The sequence below is a fragment of the Phocoena phocoena genome, chromosome 8, assembly GCF_963924675.1.
Source record: "Phocoena phocoena chromosome 8, mPhoPho1.1, whole genome shotgun sequence".
Taxonomy (NCBI): Eukaryota; Metazoa; Chordata; class Mammalia; order Artiodactyla; family Phocoenidae; genus Phocoena; species Phocoena phocoena.
The window spans coordinates 46,236,092-46,256,368 of record NC_089226.1 but is presented as its reverse complement, the minus strand read 5'-3'; the positions used below and the strand labels follow the sequence as shown (position 1 = coordinate 46,256,368).

The following is a 20,277-nucleotide window of genomic DNA, read 5'->3' as shown; positions in this document are numbered from 1 at the left end:
GTGCTTGTTGCCTCTGCCTTTCCCCTTTTGGTCCTCAAATATATACAGTAACTAACCTGACCTAGCTGAGGACTCTTAATCACATCACTAGATTAAATAAGGTTTAAAAAGAAACAGGAAGATGGAAGATGTAATTTAATGTACCTATCATTAAGAATAGAAAAAAATGCGGTGTATCGGTGGTGAGAAATTCTTTTCCTTTAATAAAGATTTCTGTAAGTAATTGTTTCAACATCTAGCTGTATATGCTTTAGTAAAATTCTGTCATAGCAAAGTCATTCATTTATCGCTTGTTTTTTGTTTGCATATGTGAATAACCTTTCTTCCTCCCCATTAGTGGCCTATTTTAGCTCTCTGTGAATTATTCATTGGAATCATATTCATGTTGTGCTGCAATCACAAATTTAGCAGTGTTTGTCCTAAAAGTTGTTTTATTTTCTAACAGCATGTAGATATCAAACACCAACCCCATGCCCCTCCTTCTTCTAATCCTGTCTCCTAATTCAGAGAGGGAAAGGGAGAGGGAAGGAAAGCATTTGCCTATATCTGGACCATCTCCCAAGTAACATAGCTAACAGATTGCTCTGTGTGCTCTTAACCGTCTTCTGCAGGAACGCTCTTCAGTCAGGATCCATTACCCTTCCTGTGTCTGTAACTTCTTCCATCTTACTGACTACTTCTACTAAGCCATTAAAAACTTGTCTAAGTCTTTTATCCTCAAAATATCCTGTTGTCAATTTTCTCTCAACTCTGCTCTTCCTGGCAACAGCTCAGTTTCATTCCTCACTTTTATTGTGAAACTTTTTGAAAGAGTTGACTCTTAACACTGACTTTATATCCTCTTATTCAGTCCTCAACTATGTTCTTACATATACCACTCTATTAAAATTGTAAAGTATTTGACCTCTTTGCAGAACTGGATACTAGGGATTACTTGTTCCTTTAAAAGTTAAAAAAAAAGTTTTGATCAAGGATTTACAAGTAGTTTAAACCGTCAAATAGTATGCTGCAAACTAGTAGAAAAAGAGTAGTACTCTTATTTACTTGTTCCACTGCCTGAGTCCCACAACCCAGAGGCAGCTACTTGTAACTTTTTCCTTACTTCTTCTGTTATTTGCTTCCTTATAACTAAATTAATATGTTTACACTGCTATTTATGTTACACTGATCACACTGATTTTGTACACATACATCAGTTTCCTTACAGCTTCCTCTAGTTTCTTATCCCTTCTTCACTCTGCATTTCTTTAGATGTGCATTCACTTTTTACATTTAAATTCTCTCTTTTTTTGTTGTTCATATACTAATTCTTAAAAATTTGTTTAGTAGTGCATGCTTTGAATTATATTTTCGATTAATAAAGGTTGGAAATGCATTCCTCTTATACCAGATTGAAAAATAAAAGACATATTGAACAGAGGAACTTGCATCTTCTCTTTTCTCAATCAGACTCTCATGTAATCTTTTTCTTTCAGCCTCATGTGCCATCTTACTTGTCCTTGAACATACCAAACATGATCCTACCTACTGGTCTTTGTACTTACTGCCCATTCTGACTGGAATACTCCTGTTATGGACTGAATATTTGTGTTCCCCAAAATTCATGTCAAAACCCTCTCCCCCCAGTATTATGGTATTACGAGGTGGGGCCTTTGGGAGGTAATTAGGATTAGACGAGGAGCCCTTATGAATGGGATTAGTTCCCTTGTAAGAGTGCAGAGAGAGCTTGCTTCTCTTTGTTCTCTGCCATGTCAGGATACAAACAAGATAGTCATGTAAAATCATCTATAGTAACCAGGAAGCAGGTCCTCATCAGACACTGAATCATGAATGGAAAACAATGTGTTTTCTTCTAAGAGTTTTACAGTTTTAACTCTTACATTTAGTCTTTGATCTCTTTTGAGTTAATTTTTGTGTATGGTATAAGGTAAGGGTTCAGCTTCATACTTTTGCAGGTATTTTCCCAACATCATTTGTTAAGAAGACTGTCCTTTCTCCACAGAATGGTCTCGGTACCTTTATAGAATATCATTAGACCATATACAAGGGTTTGTTTCAGGCTCTCTCCTATTTCATTGGCCTATATGTCTGTCTTTATGACTTATCTTTATGATTACTGTAGCTTTAAAGTAAGTTTTGAAATCAGAAGGTGTGACTCCAACTTTGTTCTTCTTTTTCAAAGTTATTTTGGCTATTTGGGGTCTTTTGGGTTCCATATGAATTTTAGGATGGATTTTTGTATTTCTATAAAGAAGTCATTGAGATTTTGGTAGGAATAGCATTGACTCTATAGATCATTTTGGATAGTATTGACACCTTAACAATATTACATCTTCCACTTCATGAACACAGGATGTCTTTCATTTATTTATATGTTTTTAGATCTCTTTCAGCAATGTTTTACAGTTTTCAATGAGCAAGCCTTTTGCTTCTTTGGTTAAATTTATTCCTGTCTTTTATATATATATATATATATATATATATTTGGTGCTATTATAAACAAAATTCTTAAGTTCCTTTTAGAATTGTTCATTGTTAGTGTATAGAAAGCATTAAGTCTTTTCAGGTGTTATTTAATAAGTGACATCACTGAATTACTTCATCTTCTGTCAGTATTTCAGTGCCAGTCAAGTGATTTGGACTGAAATCAGATGGAAACTAAAAATCAGAATAAATGATAATTTCTGAATTGAATTCAAGTACTGAAGTTTTATTTAATCTTTGTTAACCAAACTAAGTTTTAAACTTATTTAAGTGTGCTAATTTGAAACTATAGGCATTGAGTGATAATAGCAGATCTAAATAACTTTTGAAATATTTCAGTTTGGGCTCTTTATAGCATTAAAATGTTCTGAAAATGATATTTCTGGAGTATAATGTAGAGTTTATTGTGCCTTACTGATGCTTCTCTAGTAGTTCCTAAAAAATGTAATAGTGTTGAATGTTTTGCATTTTGGGGTTGGGATGTACAGTTGAATACAGATTATAGATGATATATTTTTGCTGTTTTTACATTCACAGGCCACAGAAACACTATTTAGAATGGGTGTAGCAAGAGGAACCATCACAACGTTAAGAAATGGAGAAGTAAGATGAGAATTTTGATACAATTATTAATTCTTAATTCATAGTATACTTTTTTAACAAATTGAGAATATCTGATGTACAAAGTATTGAGTAAATCTCATCTACAAATCTATTTCAGTTAAGTCATGTTAGAACCAGATCTTGGGTTGAATATAAATTTCTGAGCCTTTTAATCTTTGGTTACCATTGTTTTCACTCTTAAAAGAAAATGACATTTAATAATAACTTCTGCAAATACATATATATTTATTGAACATAATCCCATACTTCTTTCTTTCTTCCTATTTTATGTTCTACAGATGTGATACTTCTTTCCTAGCATAAAATAATTTGAAATGTTGATATTTATCACAGAAGGAAGGGAGAAGGGAGGGAGAGAAATGGAATTTAATCTGTTCTTTCTTACAGTGGAGGCTCGATTATGATAGAGTCTAAGTTTAGACTTTTCTAAATACTCCTACCAATTCTTAAAAAAAAAAAAATCTACTACTTGAAATAAATTTTCATTACCAAATTATTACTGGCCTAATTACCACTCTGTTTGCTTTTTCTTTATTCACTCTCTTACTAAGATATCCTTAGGTTGAGGTTGAATATAATGTCACATTGCCATGTTCCCTTTTCTATCCTACTAGCAAATATTTATGGATAAAATACAGTGCTTTTTATTCTGGAATCAAGTTCTGTGTTATTTAATGTAATATATATATAACTCAATACTCTAAACACTTGAAACTGTATTATTGTGTGATTATAAGATTTATCAGTCAATATATCTGCTTGTTAGGTGAAAATGCACAGTCATTGGGAAATTATATGCCTTTAAATGTTTAATTGTACGTATATTGGCAAATTTCTTTGGTATTAATTTGTAATATATATTTTGTCTATGAAAAAATACTTAATTCATCTCTTTGTATTCTCAACAAACTACAGTATGTGGTGCCATTTTGAGAGAAGAAAACATTCCCATTAATAAAGTCAGACATATTTATTTGCCTAAAATGTGTCAAAATGAATTTTAGATTTTAGTTATTACTATGAAATTTTTCATGGAGGTGGTCAGTGAACTTTTGAACTTTATCTTCTTTTATAAAAAGTTTGGGGAAGTAAATGTATGCAAGACAGTTTTGCAAGTAATCTTCTGAGCATATCAACACATATTGCATATGTACATATTTTACTTAATGGAGAGGAAATAGTTAAAGCAGCTGGCTTTGGATCCATTTCTCCCCCAATTACTGGGGATTGCAACAGGTAACTAACCTGTTTAACAGGTATTAATGTAGGACAAAGTTTATAAGCACTCTCTTGTACATTTTTTCCTTGTGTTTTAAGATCTCTGAAAATGGAATATGTCTTCTAATCAGTGGCGCTTCATAGTCACCATTTACTATTTTTCACATTTTAACACCTCTAAAATTAAGTCTATGATATTTTATAGTTGATAAAATATGATGATATTTTGTAGATTAAAAAAATACAGAGTGATACATAGTGAAATATTCAGTAAATGGTAGCTAGGATAGACCACAAATTAGTTTTAGTTATTTGACTTTTAGGAAATAGAGAATTAAGACAAAACAAAACAAAGAAATTATTGAATATGTGTAAATGCAAGTGGCATAGATTTTTTGGAGATGGTAGGCTAAATGCTATGGGAATAGATGATGTAATATGGTTTCCACCTTTAGAGGAGCTTACTCTCTGGTGGAGGAAACAGTGGCATCAATAACGTGGGAGAAAAACCTGAAAGAGAGTTAAGGTTGAGTCTGGAAGTAAGTAACTAGAGTCCAGCTTACACTTGGAACGTGCTAAATTTTAGTGTCCGGCCAATAATAAAGAATTACTTTAGAAGTAGGAGATAAACGCAAAGGTTAACAATTTAATGGACTACTTAAAACAGAAACTGAAATCACCATATTTGTAATGTTAGAAAACTTGTGATATGCTAAGGGAGGAGAGTGGTAAGGAGTTTACTTGTCCTAGGGTATTTGAAAAATTGTTTTAGCTCATTACTGCGAAAATCTCCATTAAGCAGGGATTAATAAGTAACCCCGTGACAGTGATATTAGGTAGGAGGAATAAAGACTGGTATATCCAGATTACAAAGATAGCAGTCTGAGTAAATTTGTGATCTGGGTGCTTGATGATGCTGAACTTTGCTTGTCTGTTGTCTTCCCTTCTTTGTGTTCCTGCTTTAAGCCTATATTTTGTCTACCTATTGGACACTTCTGCTTGCATATTTTAAGAAATGTTGAGATCAGAAAACATGGTTCCTTTCTCTGAAAGGAAGAACGTAGTTTTTGAAGGAGTTTGAAATTTATTTTATAAGTTATAATGAATCATTGGAGGATTTAAGCAAAGGAATGATACACTGTCTTTTTAAATCTTCATCATAACTCTGCAAGGGAGAAATTATTATGCCCATTTTGTAGATAAACTGAGTCTCAGAGAAGTTAAACATTTTGCCTGTGATCAAAGAGGTGGGAGATGAAAGACTTGGGATATGAACCCCAATCTGACTCCAAAGCCCATTCATTCCACTATACAATATAGTCTCCCTCAATGTAATTCACTTACTTAGACTAGAGTTTTCTAATCATTCAATTGCCTTATAGTTGGACAGTTGAAAAATAGCAACAGCATAGTAGCTAAGACCTCTGAGATTATGTAATCAGCCATGTTTTTTAATGCATTCTGATTATCACTGTTATCTTCTCATATGTGTAGAGGTATATGGCTTAAAATGAATAGAAAAAAATACTGACCCTTCACAATTCTGTTTTGTCACTGAATGCCTAACCATGTTGATGTATTCTTTGTACAGTCCTATATATAGGGTAGCTGGATTTTTAAAATTTTGATTAAATTACATAAGCTAAAAAGCAGGTAATTTTGGGGTGGCAGAATTTTTAAAATTTAAATTAAATTTTTTAACTTTTTATTTTACATTGGAGTATAGTTGATTAACGATGTGTTAGTTTCAGGTGTACAGCAAAGTGATTCAGTTATACATATACATGTATCTGTTCTTTTTCAAATTCTTTTCCCATTTAGGTTGTTAATGTAATATTGGGCAGAGTTAATGTGTTTCCTTATTTGGGAAGGCTAACTTATAAAATTATCACTATCAAAAATAGTTATTGAATGTGCTTTGCTCAAAAATTGTACTTTTAAAATATTTTCAAGAAAGGTACAATCCTGTTTTCAGCCTTCCAGGTACTTATGTATAGGGTGAAACAAGTTGTTTGTTAAAAAGATAAAGTTGCTCTCTTAAATTTATGTATTGGAAAAATTATGTACTGTTATTTTATATAACTTGAAACCTGAGTAATCCAGAAATTAGTGTTTTTTTGTTAGAGTCTTCTTAATTCAGAGTTTTAAAAGAGAACAAAGTTAAGAAGTTCTTTACCATAGGCAGGGGATTTCAAACTCTAGGTCTTAATTAAAGCCTTTACCTTCTGTGTATCAGCTGCCACTGTATATCCATTGAATCACTGAGAGTATGTAATGAAGAAGCTAAATGATTTCTTGTAGCCAGTGAGTTGATTCATCTATTATAGCTTTATTAATTTAAAAAAATTCTGTGAATTTTCTAAAGTACAAGCATATCTATCTTCATTTTTTTCAGAATGTTTAATGTTTCATATCTGTGTCTTTATGTTGGAGAGATTCATGAATAGAAGAAAAAATAATCTTTGCTTGTTTGTTCAGTCACCACAAGTATTTATTGAGCACCTTCTATGTTCCTGATGTTGTTTTAGGTGCCTGCGATCTATCAGTAAACAAAACAGGCCAATATCCTTGTCTTTGGGGAGCTTATATTCTAGTCCACTGATAGCTTATATTCTAATTATGGAAGAAAATAAAAACATATAAAGCAACTAGGAAGTAATTACAATTACAAAGCTTCAAAAGAAGGTATAAGCAAGTATATGATTTAAAAGTATAAGCAATTTAGATAATGAAGGACGAAACAATAATTAGAATAGGGTAAGTTAGTTCAGAAGATTTCTTAGAAGGTACATCTTAAACTGGGCCTTGGAGTGAAATGCCCACGGTCACGAGACCCCTCCACAAGACCACCAGAGACAAGAGTCAAAGCCAAACGGCAAGGGTCATTTATTGCAGGTTCGAACCTGGACCTCCGCGCACTCGTTGCCGGTGACGCTAAGAGGTTCCGATGGAGTTTAGTACAGCTCTTTTATAGACAGGTACAAACAAGCTCGCGACCTTCAGGGGTGGGGGGTACTGATTGGCTAACTTTTAAACAAAGACATTAGTCACTGATTGGTTAACTTTTAAACAAAGACACTAGTCACCGTCTGATTGGTTGGATGGTTGCAAAAGGGGGTTCAGCAAGCATAGTTACAGAAGCGAGAGCGGCTGGTTAAGTTTCGGTTTCCTGAGGCTTTGTTTTTCAATTAGGAATACTTAAGATGGGGCCATAGTTACAAACAGTACAAACAGGAAGATCGATGCAATCCTAGCAGCGCTACGGCCTAATGGCAGGGCATCAATTCAGTCCTATTTCTACCAAAGTAGAACATAGCCCTTCAGGAGAAATTTATGAGCATCATTGAAGAAGAGGTCAAAGGGCATTGCCAATTAGGAGAAACAATATAAAAAGGGACATAGTTGAGAGCTGGGAGAGATGTCTTGATGTAGAATCAAAAAGGAAGGGGGAGGAGGTTGTGGTGTTGAAAGGGAGTAACATTTGTTGAGTGCCTTTTCCAGGCACCTTATAATTATTTAGCTCTTTTATACATCAAAACAGCTTTCCAGTTTAGATCCTTTTATCACCATTTTTTCCAAAGGAGATAGTATTTTTTTTTTAAAATCACATTTCCCTGAGAATTTGCTATATGAATGCTATGATGCTGTTTAATCTTGTGGTATAATCAAGAATGAATACTGTTTCTTCTTCCCAAGTGGAGAAGGCAGCCTTGTGTGATGTAAAGAGCACTAGGCTGCCTGCCAGTAGACCTGGTTCTCTTCCTGGCATTAATAGCTAGCTATGTGATCTTGGACAATTTACTTACCATCTCACGATTTCAAATTCATACTTTGGAAAATGAGTTGATTAAATGATCTTTAAGGTCCTATTCAGCTTTTTTTTTCTTTTTTTAAAATTTTATTTATTTATTTATTTTATTTAGTTATTTTTGGCTGTGTTGGGTCTTCGTTTCTGTGTGAGGGCTTTCTCCAGTTGCGGCGAGCGGGGGCCACTCCTCATCGTGGTGCGCGGGCCTCTCACTGTCGCGGCCTCTCTTGTTCCAGAGCACAAGCTCCAGACACGCAGGCTCAGTAGTTGTGGCTCACGGGTCTAGTTGCTCCGTGGCATGTGGGATCTTCCCAGACCAGGGTTCGAACCCGTGTCCCCTGCATTGGCAGGCAGATTCTCAACCACTGCGCCACCAGGGAAGCCCTATTCAGCTTTAACATTTTCTGCTTCTAGGCAGCTTTGTATAGCCTTTCTTTTTTGTGGTTCTCAGCCTTGACTGTGCATGAGAATTGCCCATGGAGCTCTGTAAACTATAGGTGCGTGGGCTCCCTCCCCAAAGACTTTGTCCATTAGGTCTAGCCTAGGGCTCCAGTATCTGTATTTATTAAAGCATCTACTGATTTTAATGCTTACCCACTATTGTAAATTACTGTTTTAGAGAAGTAGTTTTCAATCTTATGTCTTCTGTGAACTCAGGGAATGTACAATTTGAGTTAGACAAAACAGATAAAGAAATAACAAAGAAATCTGAGGTGTATTTAAAGATTTTTATATATAAAGTAGAACACGGTAGCATGGTTTGTTGATGTTTTGGAAAGATGGATGTGGGATTAGATACAATATTTACTTTTGTTTTATGTTACTGCATGGTATTAGGTATTCTGTATGTTTTATTAGAATGGAAACCTTTTTTTGCCTTTCTGGAGCATGCTTTTTAAATAAGTCATAAAGAATATTTCATTTTTGTGATTGCTGCAGTGAGGCCCTCAGTTTAAGATAAGTATAATCATAAATATCTTTGTATATATAAATACTAGGGCTATATTATCCCCAAATCATGAAGTTCATAATACAATGATATAATTTTTAACAACTTTTTTCATGAATTAAGGAATACTTGAAGAGTCTATGAAATTTACATATATAATATTTACTCTTAGTCACAAAGTTAATTCACTATTAAGATATTAAGATATATCTCTAACACTGTTGAAATTATGTTAAAAATTATATTCAGGGCTTCCCTGGTGAGGCAGTGGTTGAGAGTCCGCCTGCCAACGCAGGGGATATGGGTTCGTGCCCCGGTCTGGGAAGATCCCACATGCCACGGAGCGGCTGGGCCCTGAGCCATGGCTGCTGAGCCTGCGCGTCTGGAGCCTGTGCTCCGCAATGGGAGAGGCCACAACAGTGAGAGGCCCGCGTACCGCAAAAAAAAAAAAAAAAAAATTATATTCAGTTTAATACGATACATAAACCAAGTATTTTCTTTTTTTGAATGCAAACTATATAAGGAAACGTAGAAGTAAACTTTTATTTATATTTTTTAAATTGTATCTGTTTTTTTCTCAATTAAATTTTTTACACTATTTATCTATTAATACCACCTGAGGAAATATATGTCTTTAATAAGCAAAGTATTAGTACTTCTTACAGTGAAGTCTCTGAGACCTTGTGCCTAGTACTATGCCAGTAACTAGTGGCTTGTAAAATCTAATCAAATGAGCAAATACTTATTAAGAGCATCTTAAAGGCAGATGTGACACGTGGCACTGTTATCAGATCTAGAGTCCCTTCCCTGCTCTTTCTTCCCTAAATATTAATTGAGTGCCAGGGACTATGCTAAGTGCTGGATTTTAACTATAAATAAGGCTAATATGGTTTAAGCTCTCAGCAGTGGCTGAGTCCATAAACCTGCCACTTAGGACCTTGCCATACAGCATCGGCTTCTTTAATTAGGAATAAAAGCATCCACTTCATACATTACTCTGTGAGAAATAAATTTATAAAGCAGCTAGCATAATAACACAAAATAAGCCTGTTAGGATTTAGCCTGTATTAAATGATAGCTATTTGTTATTTAATTAAATATGATGAAGTATTTTCTATATTGGAGTGAGTATATGGGCATCTCTGGACTGTGGTTATTTATAACAGAGTGTGAACTAACAGTTGGTAATGAAAGACAGATATTTTGGGTCCATAGCTATGCTAATAGCAATGTTACTTTTAAATGATCATATGGGACTCAAGATATTTGGGTCAGCATATATTACCAGTGCCCTCTGCTGTCTAGTGCCAGTAGCTCAGTAATACACAGTATATGTTTAGTTAACAGACTTTAAGTGCACTACTCAATCCAATTCTGTTGATCATGATTTTGTTTCTATACGTAGAATAAATATAGCAAGGGGAAGTGCAATGGTAGAAAAACTGACATATACAAATAGACATAAGAATCCTATTAAAAAAACACAGTAAAGTCATTATGTAGTGAAAACTCAGACAATTCCAAGATAATTCCAAGTCTTAGTTGGGCAAAAGTCCCATTGAGAATGACTAGACACTGACTTCCCAGAAATGCAGACCAAGGCTCAGTTGATCCTGTTAAGGAAAATTGGATTATCTCTTCTGTGATAAGACCTCTGATTTATGTATTGTATTTTATCAGGAAGAAAATATTAAGATACTTTACACATGTCTATTGCCATTGAAATATACTCTTTGTTAACTTGACTAGTTTCCTCTCATATCCCCATATCACTAAGGGAAAAAAAAAAAAAAGAATTCTGACCACTTTAGAGTGTTCACTAATAATGTCTGCGAGTTTATTGTTTTGTTCTTCTGGGAGTGATTTCCTCATTCTAAACATGTTGATAAACCATACCAATACAGTTGGACCTCAGTATCCATGGTTTCTGCATCCGCATATATGTAGGGCTGACTGTACTAGGCCCATTTTATTTAAGGAACTTGAGCATCTGCGGATTTTGGTATCCGTGGTGGTTCTGGAACCAATCCCCCAAGGATATTGACAGATGACTGTAATCTATTAGAATTTAGCCTAGAAAAGTTATTATGATGTTTTTCCTTTCAAGAAGCAAGTAGAATATAGCTTTTAAAAAAACCCAAAAAAACACATATGGGGAAAATGGATAGCATCCTGAGAAGGAGAAACGAAATAATTATGGAAAAGGATCCAGAGAAAGGTTAAGGCCTAGGGAGTATTTATAATAAGCAAGGTGTATACAGAGAAGTCCCAAACCTATCTCTGATGAGGTGGGAAGAAATGAGTTTTGATTGCAGGACAGAAAGTTTGAGATAAGTGGAGCCACTGGTCATGATTTCAAGGTGGCGCAACATTAAGAGACTTCAAAGAGGTTGTAGGTCTGCCATCTTGCTCATTTTATAAAAGTTGTATTTCTTATTAGCCATCAATCTGGATGGTATAGGTAGTGCCAGAGGCAGAAGACTGGTCTAAGTAACATCGTCATATTTTTTTTTTCAGTTTTCCAATTCCATGAAACAAAACAACATGTTATATTTTGGCAGGTGCTTAGAAAATTTAGAATCCATGCCAGTGGCATTGTAAAACATTGAGCTTCAGAATTTATATTTTATTCTTCCTGGAATATTTTGTCTTTGTTACTAAATCTACTTTAAATGGCTCATCATGTTATGTGCTGTGGCATTATTTCATATTCTTGGTGAACAGTTTATTTGGAAAATTCTGGTGCAAAGAAGGCCAAGGGCCAAAGTAAGGTTTTAAAAACATCAGATCACAGTGTTTAAGCTTGGTGGCCTTGTCTATACCAATTCTGTATGTGCCTTTCTATACTGAGATAATTATCTTTCAGAATGCCCTGACTTTCTTCATAATAATAACTCTGCTTTTGATTTAAATACAAAAATAAATGTGCCATAATTTTGTCCTTAAACAAAACAAACAATATCTGGATAATATCTGGAACTATGGAACACTTAGGTTTTATTTTTCAAAAATTGGAAGGGTTCTTAAGATAACATCAGTTTGTTTTGATCCTAATAGGAAGAGCTTTAGGCCAGGAAAGCAATTATTTCCACATGGGTAAGGCCAGTTCCAACTACCTCCCCACTGAACTGAAACTTGCCTACTTTGGTCATATAGCTAAATGTGGTTGAGAGCATTAAAAATGTAGGCCCTCTTTTAAAAATAAAGTCTTTAGACATACAGAAAATGTTTCTTTGTACAAAGCATACCACAGGAATTTTGTGTGTAGTATTGGGGTGAGTTCAGCAGCAAGTAATTTAAACATTTTGAATTTCCAAAGAAATTCAATTTTTTACACATAACGTGTGTCCAAATATAATTTTTACCATTTTGTTTGTACATCGTTTTTTCCTTTCTTTGTTGACTCTTGGCTGTGTTCTCAATAGATGGGTTTGCTATGTAGAGACAAGTATTGTTTGTGGTGGTTCAGTAGGGATGTGGCAGATCAGAAAAGAGAGGATTTGTGTTAAATGATGTGGTTGGTCTTTCTGGTGGTCAGCCCTGATCCTAACACTATGAATCACTTCATTAGCATAACAGACACTCCTGTCACTCAGGAAATTCCAAAGGTGTTTCAAGCTGTGTATCAGGAACTGGGAACAAAGTGCAGATATATTCTTTATTATAGCACAATCTATAGATTTGCTTTTTCTGAAATTTTCATATGTATGGAATTATACAGTATATACTCTTTCATTTCTGACTTGTTTCACTTAGCATGTTTTTGAGTTTCCTCCATATCAGTTTTTTTTCCCTTTTCATGACTGAATAGTATTCTCTTGTATGGATAGTATTTTGTTGATCTGTTAACCAGTTAACGAACATTTGGATAGTTTCCAGTTTGGGGCTATTATGAATAATACTTTTGTGAGCATTTGCATAGAAGTCTTTGTGTTGACATATGTTTTAATGTCTCTTGGGTTGATACCTAAGAGTGGAATTGCTAGGTCATATGAGTAACTTTTAAAGAAAAAGTGGTTGTATCATTTTACATTCCCAGTGGCAATGGACAGGAGGCCAGTTTGTCAGCATCTTTGCCAACATTTGGTATTGTCAGTCTTTTTGATTATAGTCATTCTAGAATTATGTTGCAGTATTTCATTGTGGTTCCCTATTGACTAATGATGTTGGGTATCTTTTCATGTGCTTATTAGTCATTTGTATATCGTTGATGAAATGTCTGTTAAAATCTTTTGCCCAGTTTTATATTGTTTGTTTCTCACTGTTGAGTTGTAGGAGGTGATTTAAAAAAAAAAAAAATCTGGATACAAATCTCTCATTAAATATATGATCTGAAAATACTTCTTCTCAGTCTGTGGCCCGTCTTTCTAAGTAGTGCTCTTTGAAAAGTTCTAAATTTTGATGAAGTTCAGTTCATTCTTTTTTTTTTTGTATCACATCCAAGAAATCTTTTCTAACCTAACCCAGGGTCACAAAGATTTTCTCCTGTTTTCTTATAAAAGTTTTATAATCTTTGGTTTTACATTTAGATCTGTGATCCGTTTTGAGTTGGCTTTTGCATACAGTGTGAGGCAAAGTTTCATCTATTTATTTTGCATATGGATATCCAGTTGTCCTGGCAGTATTTGTTGAAAGAACTCTTTTTTGCCTGTTGAATTGCTTTGACACCTTTGTCACAAATCAGTTGACTATAAATGTTAGGATTTTATTTCTGGAAATTTTGTGGTTCTGGTTCTGCTAAGATGGAGGAAACACAGCCTATCTCTCCTACTGATTACAACTAAAAACTTTGAAAAGAATACATAAAGCAACTATCTGAGAGTAAATAATCACAGGAGGTTTGGGGAAGGAGGTCAAAACTGGACATGTGACTGATAGCAGTGAGTTTCCTTTTCCCTTCCACCTACCATCCTTTATCTCCTGGCTTGGACTCTAGGGACTTCCCTATTCTTGATCCCCACAATGGATCCAGGCAGAAAAAGCTCTAAGAGAAAACCCCTTTTCCTCTGTGTATGGTCAGAGAACTGGAAAGGAGGATGCCTGCATAAAGGAGGCTGTGCAGAAAATCACCATTTTCTTTCTGTTTTATATTTTGGTTTTATTTTTCTGGTGGGACAGCAGCGCAGGCCCCAATCATGAGGCTGTCCTCCAGTGGTGGTGGCAGTAGTGGCAGTGCCGCTATGCAGCCATTTATAACTGAAAGGTAATCTTCCTCTTTGACCAGAGAAACTGGAAAAAGGGACTCCTGTAGTCCGAGTGTGGAGACAATATTTGTTATTTTTCACTTCCTTTTTTTCCTTGCCACTTTACCCCTGAGGTAGTTGTAATTGCAGGAGACATGTGACGGAATGGGGAACCAAAAAACCCAATGTAGACAGAGGATTGAGAAAAGGGACATGGGAGACAGACTGCGGGGAAAACCATGGAGAGGCAGGAGATAGAGAAAAAGATGACCTAAATCTGTGTATGATGTTTGAAATTCACTCCTGAGCTAAGCATGTGTGGAACTTATTTGAGGAAGCATTAAGGCTTTGAGAACTAAACTATAGCATAGACCACTGCCCTTTGGTGGCACATATGGGGAGAGACTGAATAGCACTGAAAAGACTTGGGAAACTGAAAATGGTATTGAAACCACAGCCCACAGACGGTGGGTTGGGACTTGTGGTTGGAACATAACAGGGTTGATTGCCTACAACAATGACAAAACAGCAATAAAAACAACAACAAATCAGTTCTACAGAGGACCAAGAGTCTTTAACATGATTAAGAGTATCAAAATACAAGTCTCAAGTCTCCAAAAGTATTTGACATACCAAGAACTAGGGAGATCATAACCAATTGTCGGGAAAACAGCGATCAACAGGTACCAATTCTGCAATTACTTCGATGTTGGAATTACAATAAAAAGTTCTCAGAGCAGCTATTATAACCCTGTGTAAACACTGTAAAACACTGTGTAACCCTGTGTAAAAGTGTGTAAGCACTTTTGAAATGAATGGAAAGATTGAAGTTCTCAGACAAGAAAAAGAAACTGTAAAAAGAACCAAATTGAAATTTGGGGACAGAAAATTAAAATAACTCAAATATTAATGTTAAAATAACTAAATATTCATTAGATGATTTCAACAGCAGAGTGAAGATGGAGGAAAGAAAAGTTGAAGAAAGCTCGATAGTAATGGTACAATCTGAACAATAAGGAAAGACTGAAGAAAATGAACAGAGCTTAAGAAAATAACAGAGCTTATTGTCCTGAAGGACAATAGCAAAGGTCTAACATTTGTGTCATAAGTGCCCTAGAGGAGAAGACAAAGGGATTGGTGAAGAAAAAATATTTGAAGAAATAATGGCTGCCAACTTCCAAATTTGGTGGACATACATTTACACATTCATAAAGCTCAGTGAACCCCTACGAGTCTAAACATTGTATGATTCCATTTATATGACATTCTGCAAAAGCCCAAACTGTAGGGGATGGGAGAACTGGTTGCCTGAGATTGAAGGTGGAGGAGTTGATTACAGAAGGACAAAACAAAAGAATATTTTTGGTGATGGAACTGTTCTGTATCATGATACTGGGTGGTAGTACACGACTCTGTGCAGTTTTCAGAACCCTTTAAACTAAATTTCACTGTATGTAAAGTAAAAGATTGAAAAAGTAATGCTTAAAACAACAAAAAAAAATGTGTATTGGAAGACAGTACCATTATTGTTGAAGATTAAGGAGCATAAATAATTAAGGAGGCTAGTTTGACAAATTATTTTTCTCCTTTGGCTTCTTTCAGGATTTTTTCCTTATCTTTGATTTTCTCTAGTTTGAAAATGATATGCCTAGGTGTAGTTTTTTTGGCATTTATCCTGCCTAATTTTCTCTGAGCTTGCTGAATTTATTATTTGGTGTCTGACAGTAATTTGGGGAAGTTCTCAGTCATTGTTGCAGGTATTTCCTCTGTTCCTTTTTTCTTCTTCTGGTATCCCCATTATGTGTATGTTATGCCTTCTGTGGTTGTCCACAGTCCTTGGATATTCTGTTCTGGTTGTTTTTTTTGTTTTTTTTTTCCAGTCTTCTCTTTGCTTTTCAGTTTTTGGAGTTTTCTACTGATACATCCTCAAGCTCAGAGATTCTTTCCTCAGCCATGTCCTATCTACGAATAAGCCTATCAAAGGCATTCTTCATTTCTGTTACAGTGTGGGTTTGTTTGTTTTTTAAATCTCTAGCATTTCTTGTTGGTTCTTTCTTAGGATTTCCATCTCTCTGCTTACATTGCCCATCTGTTTTTACCTGCTGTCTACTTTGTCCATTAGAGCCCTTAGCATATTAATCATAGTTGTTTTGAATTCCTGGTTTGATAATTCCAACATCTGTGTTTGGTTCTGATGCTTGCTTTGTTTCTTCAAACTGTGCTTTTTGCCTTTTAGTATGTTTTGTAATTTTTTTTTTTTTTTTTTTTGCGGTACGCGGGCCTCTCACTGTTATGGCCTCTCCCCTTGCGGAGCACAGGCTCCAGACGCGCAGGCTTAGCGGCCATGGCTCACGGGCCTAGCCGCTCCACGGCATGTGGGATCTTCCCAGACCCGGGCACGAACCCGTGTCCCCTGCATCAGCAGGCGGACTCTCAACCACTGTGCCACCAGGGAAGCCCTGTAATTTTTTTAAAATTAATTTTTATTGGAGTATAGTTGATTTACAATGTTGTGTTATGTTTTGTAATTTTTTTTTGATAGTTGGACATGGTGTACTGGATAAAAGGGAACTGCTGTAATTAGGACTTTAGTGATGTGATGATGAAGTATTGCAGGAAGGGAAGCAGTTTATAGTCCTATGGTTTGGTCTCAGTCTTCTAGTGAGCCTATGTCTCTGCACTGTGAACTTTGCAGGTGTTTCTCAGTTGTTTTCAACTCACATAGGTGGGGCAGGTTGGCTAAAGTAGGCTGGAGTTGGGTTATTCCAGACCAATTAGGCTCTCATAATACCGCAGCAGGTTAGGCTCTAGTTAACCAATTTCCCCTGAGGGCAGGTCTTATTAAGAACAGAGTGCTCAGGCTTATTTGAAAATGGTTCCTTTTCCCTTCTCCCTGCTTGGAAGCACAGGAGATTTTTCTCTGATATTTACTGGGAGAACCTACTTAAGCTCCTGGAGGTAAAACTCACAAAAGTGTGAGGGTCCCCTTATGACTGGTGTTTTAAACTCAAATTTGTCCACACTGAGCCTCCTGCAGTTCAGTCAGTTACAGTTCAGGTTTTCCTACTCTGGCAATGGTCGCCATGGTTTCTACTCTGAGTCTCTACTGAGGTAAGCTGTGACTCTCTTGTATTTGTTAGTCTGTTTCTCCAGTCTTGGGGGAAGTGGTTTGCCCTGTCTCCAAGAAGAGTTGTTGGATTTTCGGTTTGTTCAGCTTTTTAATAGTTTTGGGGTGGTAACTTCCAAGCTCCTCACACGTGGAACTGTAAGTCCCCCAGATTCATTTCTACATGATATTGAAGTATTCAATTCCTTTTCAACTAAGTTTCCAATTTTTATTTTAAAGAGAAGATTGGTAACATGGACTGTCTTTGAAATGGGAGTAATAAGCTTTAATATCCTTTATAAAGCCCAAGAAAGAAGTTGAAAAGCATTTGTCAAAAATAAAAATTCAGAAGAGAATTTTGAAGATGTAATGATACTTAATAGTATTAAAATAAAGTCTTCTTTTGATGCACACTTTGCAAATTTACATGTTAAAATGAAATATATGTGTATGTTTTGTATTTCCTATTAATAGTAGGTATATACAATGTGCATTTTGTGACCCACAAGGTATTTTTTTTTTAATTCTATATTCAAACTAGGTGGAGGAAAATAAAAGTGCTTTCTTGTATGTGTGTTTAAGTTACGGTTTCTTGTTCAGATTTGTGATACTGGGTAGAGGTTGTACATGTGAAGTTGAAAACCAGGTGGATTATGTGGAGGACTACAGACTCAAGAATTCCCAGTTAGTGAGCTTTTAGCTCCAGATCTTTTAGCTCTGACAGCTGTATTAAAGCATTGTTGATCTTGCATTTCAAAAATATTGATTCTGCTGCCTTAAGAGCTGTGTTTAGCTTTAGTTTGCGTGGGTTTTGTCGAGACTATTTTGGCAGTTATATTTAGTATTTTTTAAAAACCATTGCGTTATATTTTCACCTAAATGTTAAGTAGAAGAAAACCCTTGAAAAGAAAATCAAGTTATATACTAGGTATAGTCTTTTCTGTAGTTTTCTTAAACGTGGTTTATTAGTAAGGCACAAATACAGACTAACAAACGTGGTAAGACCAGTTGTTCTCAAAGAATTACGGCAAAAGCATATGAAGGTGTTTTCCTTTTCTGGTGCTACCTGGGGCGTGCAACGCTATGGGAAAGGAAGCACCCAGACTTTGCAGAAAATATGACAACCCCTTCTTATCACCACCATTGCCAAAGAAAAAAAGCTGTTAGCTTACCTCACAGAATGCTAAAAAGCAGATGGTAATAGCTATTTGTACCATGCCAAAAGATAATGCAAGATTCAGTAGCAAGTAAATATTTGTTGCAAACAAACTCTGTGCCCCTTCCCGTTTCTCCACTTTTCATGTTCAGATCCTACTCATTCCTCAAGTGAGACCTATCTCAATTGCTACCTCCTCTGTGAAGCATGCTTTGCTTTCCCCAGCTGGAAGTCATTTTTCCTTTTTCTGCAATATCACAGCACAGTATTTATACTCTCTAAAAGCCTTCAGTATTTCCTGCATGTAGGTTTGTTGTTTAGTTACTTGCCTTATGTTTCTGGCTAGATTTTAAGTTCCTTAAGGACGGTTTTTGTGTCTAATTTTCCTTTGTATTCTGGATGACACTAGGTACATAATTCCAGTTTATGTTCAATGAGTTAATAAAGACAAATTGACAATAAATTAAGAGGAGAAAACTAAAAATGAAAGTCCTGTCTTGTAGGTATGTTTGGTTAGGCTTCAGTTTCTTGTTCACTGCATGGATTTGTGATATTAGGTGGAAGGCTGTTCAATATAGTCTTAATAATCACATCTACCTGTTATGATATAATGATTAAAATGGTAGCACCATAATCAGGGTTCTGTGAATTGTAGCTGATGAGAGATATTGTCTGTGGGCAGGAGTTTGAGTCTCCTTAAATCTTCAACACCTAGGCCCGTGGCACATATAATTTCTATTTGCTTTTGTATTTTTGCTATGTTTGATTATTAAAACAATTGATTTTAATGTTAATGTGATGGGAGTGCCTGAAGGTACTTTGCATCACTTGCTGCTTATTGATTATTTTACTTAATGAAAATTAGATTTGCTTTAGGAAATATTTTTTCTTTAGAAAGTTATGTTTTTAGACTGTGTTCTAGACACAGGGAATGTAATGATAAATGACATAACCCATGCTTTCACGGATCTCACTTTTTAAAGTATAGGTTCATTTGGGCTTCTTTTAATTTTTCTCTTGAACACTTAGTGTTAAATGTTATAAATGTGTTTTTTTGTTAAGTAGTTTACTTTCATACAGAATGTAAGTAAAATTAATATTTGGTTTTACTATGGTATTTGATGGAAATTTTCTCTATCATATGCACATGATCTACTAAGGTTTAATTACTTCTAATCCTAATAGAACATAGTTGTATAGAGTTTTAGGGAAGGGCAAGGGAAAAATGCTATTGCTTGAAGCTAAAAGCTCTATTGTGTCTGAATTGTAGCTGTCTAGATGACTGATGTTTCTTTTCAGTTGGCATGGTTCAGTCATCATTAAAATTTGTCACCTCTATAGTCCATAGTAAAGTTAAAGGCAAGTAAAATTTAGTTCTTAATGTTTTTAATTTCAGAGCACTTTTTAAAAAAAGGGCATTATAGTTAAATCATCTCATAAAAAGTAAACTTTTCTGTAGGTGGATTTCTTAGGATAATTGAAGTGTATGCAGTGATACTGAAACTTGCAAATCACATTATTTTCTGTATGCTATTTCTGTATTAACACTATTGTTTAAAAATCCCAAAAGAGCTTGATTAATCTTAATCTGTTTTGTTCTAAAAGCAAATTTAGTGAACATTCTCTAAATAGAAAAAAATTTACAATGTATCTTTCAAATATTTTAGAATCTTTTAAACTCAAAAAGTACTTTGTGTCACAGTTATTTCATCTGTTCTTTTGGAAAATTACTTAAGAGAATTCTCTCAA

General features: G+C 35.1%; 1 protein-coding gene across 2 annotated transcripts in view; it reads left to right on the top strand.

Moving 5' to 3' along the window:
• TMEM135 (transmembrane protein 135) overlaps positions 1 to 20,277 on the top strand; it is a 242,613-nt gene that overhangs the window by 100,469 nt on the left and 121,867 nt on the right. Inside the window, exon 5 of one of the 2 annotated variants that reach the window (XM_065882158.1) lies at positions 3,022 to 3,087. The exons of the other annotated variant lie outside the window; for it this stretch is intronic. Coding sequence (XP_065738230.1) covers positions 3,022 to 3,087 — 66 coding nt within the window. The remainder of the gene's footprint in view (positions 1 to 3,021; positions 3,088 to 20,277) is intronic. 2 annotated transcript variants of the gene reach the window in all.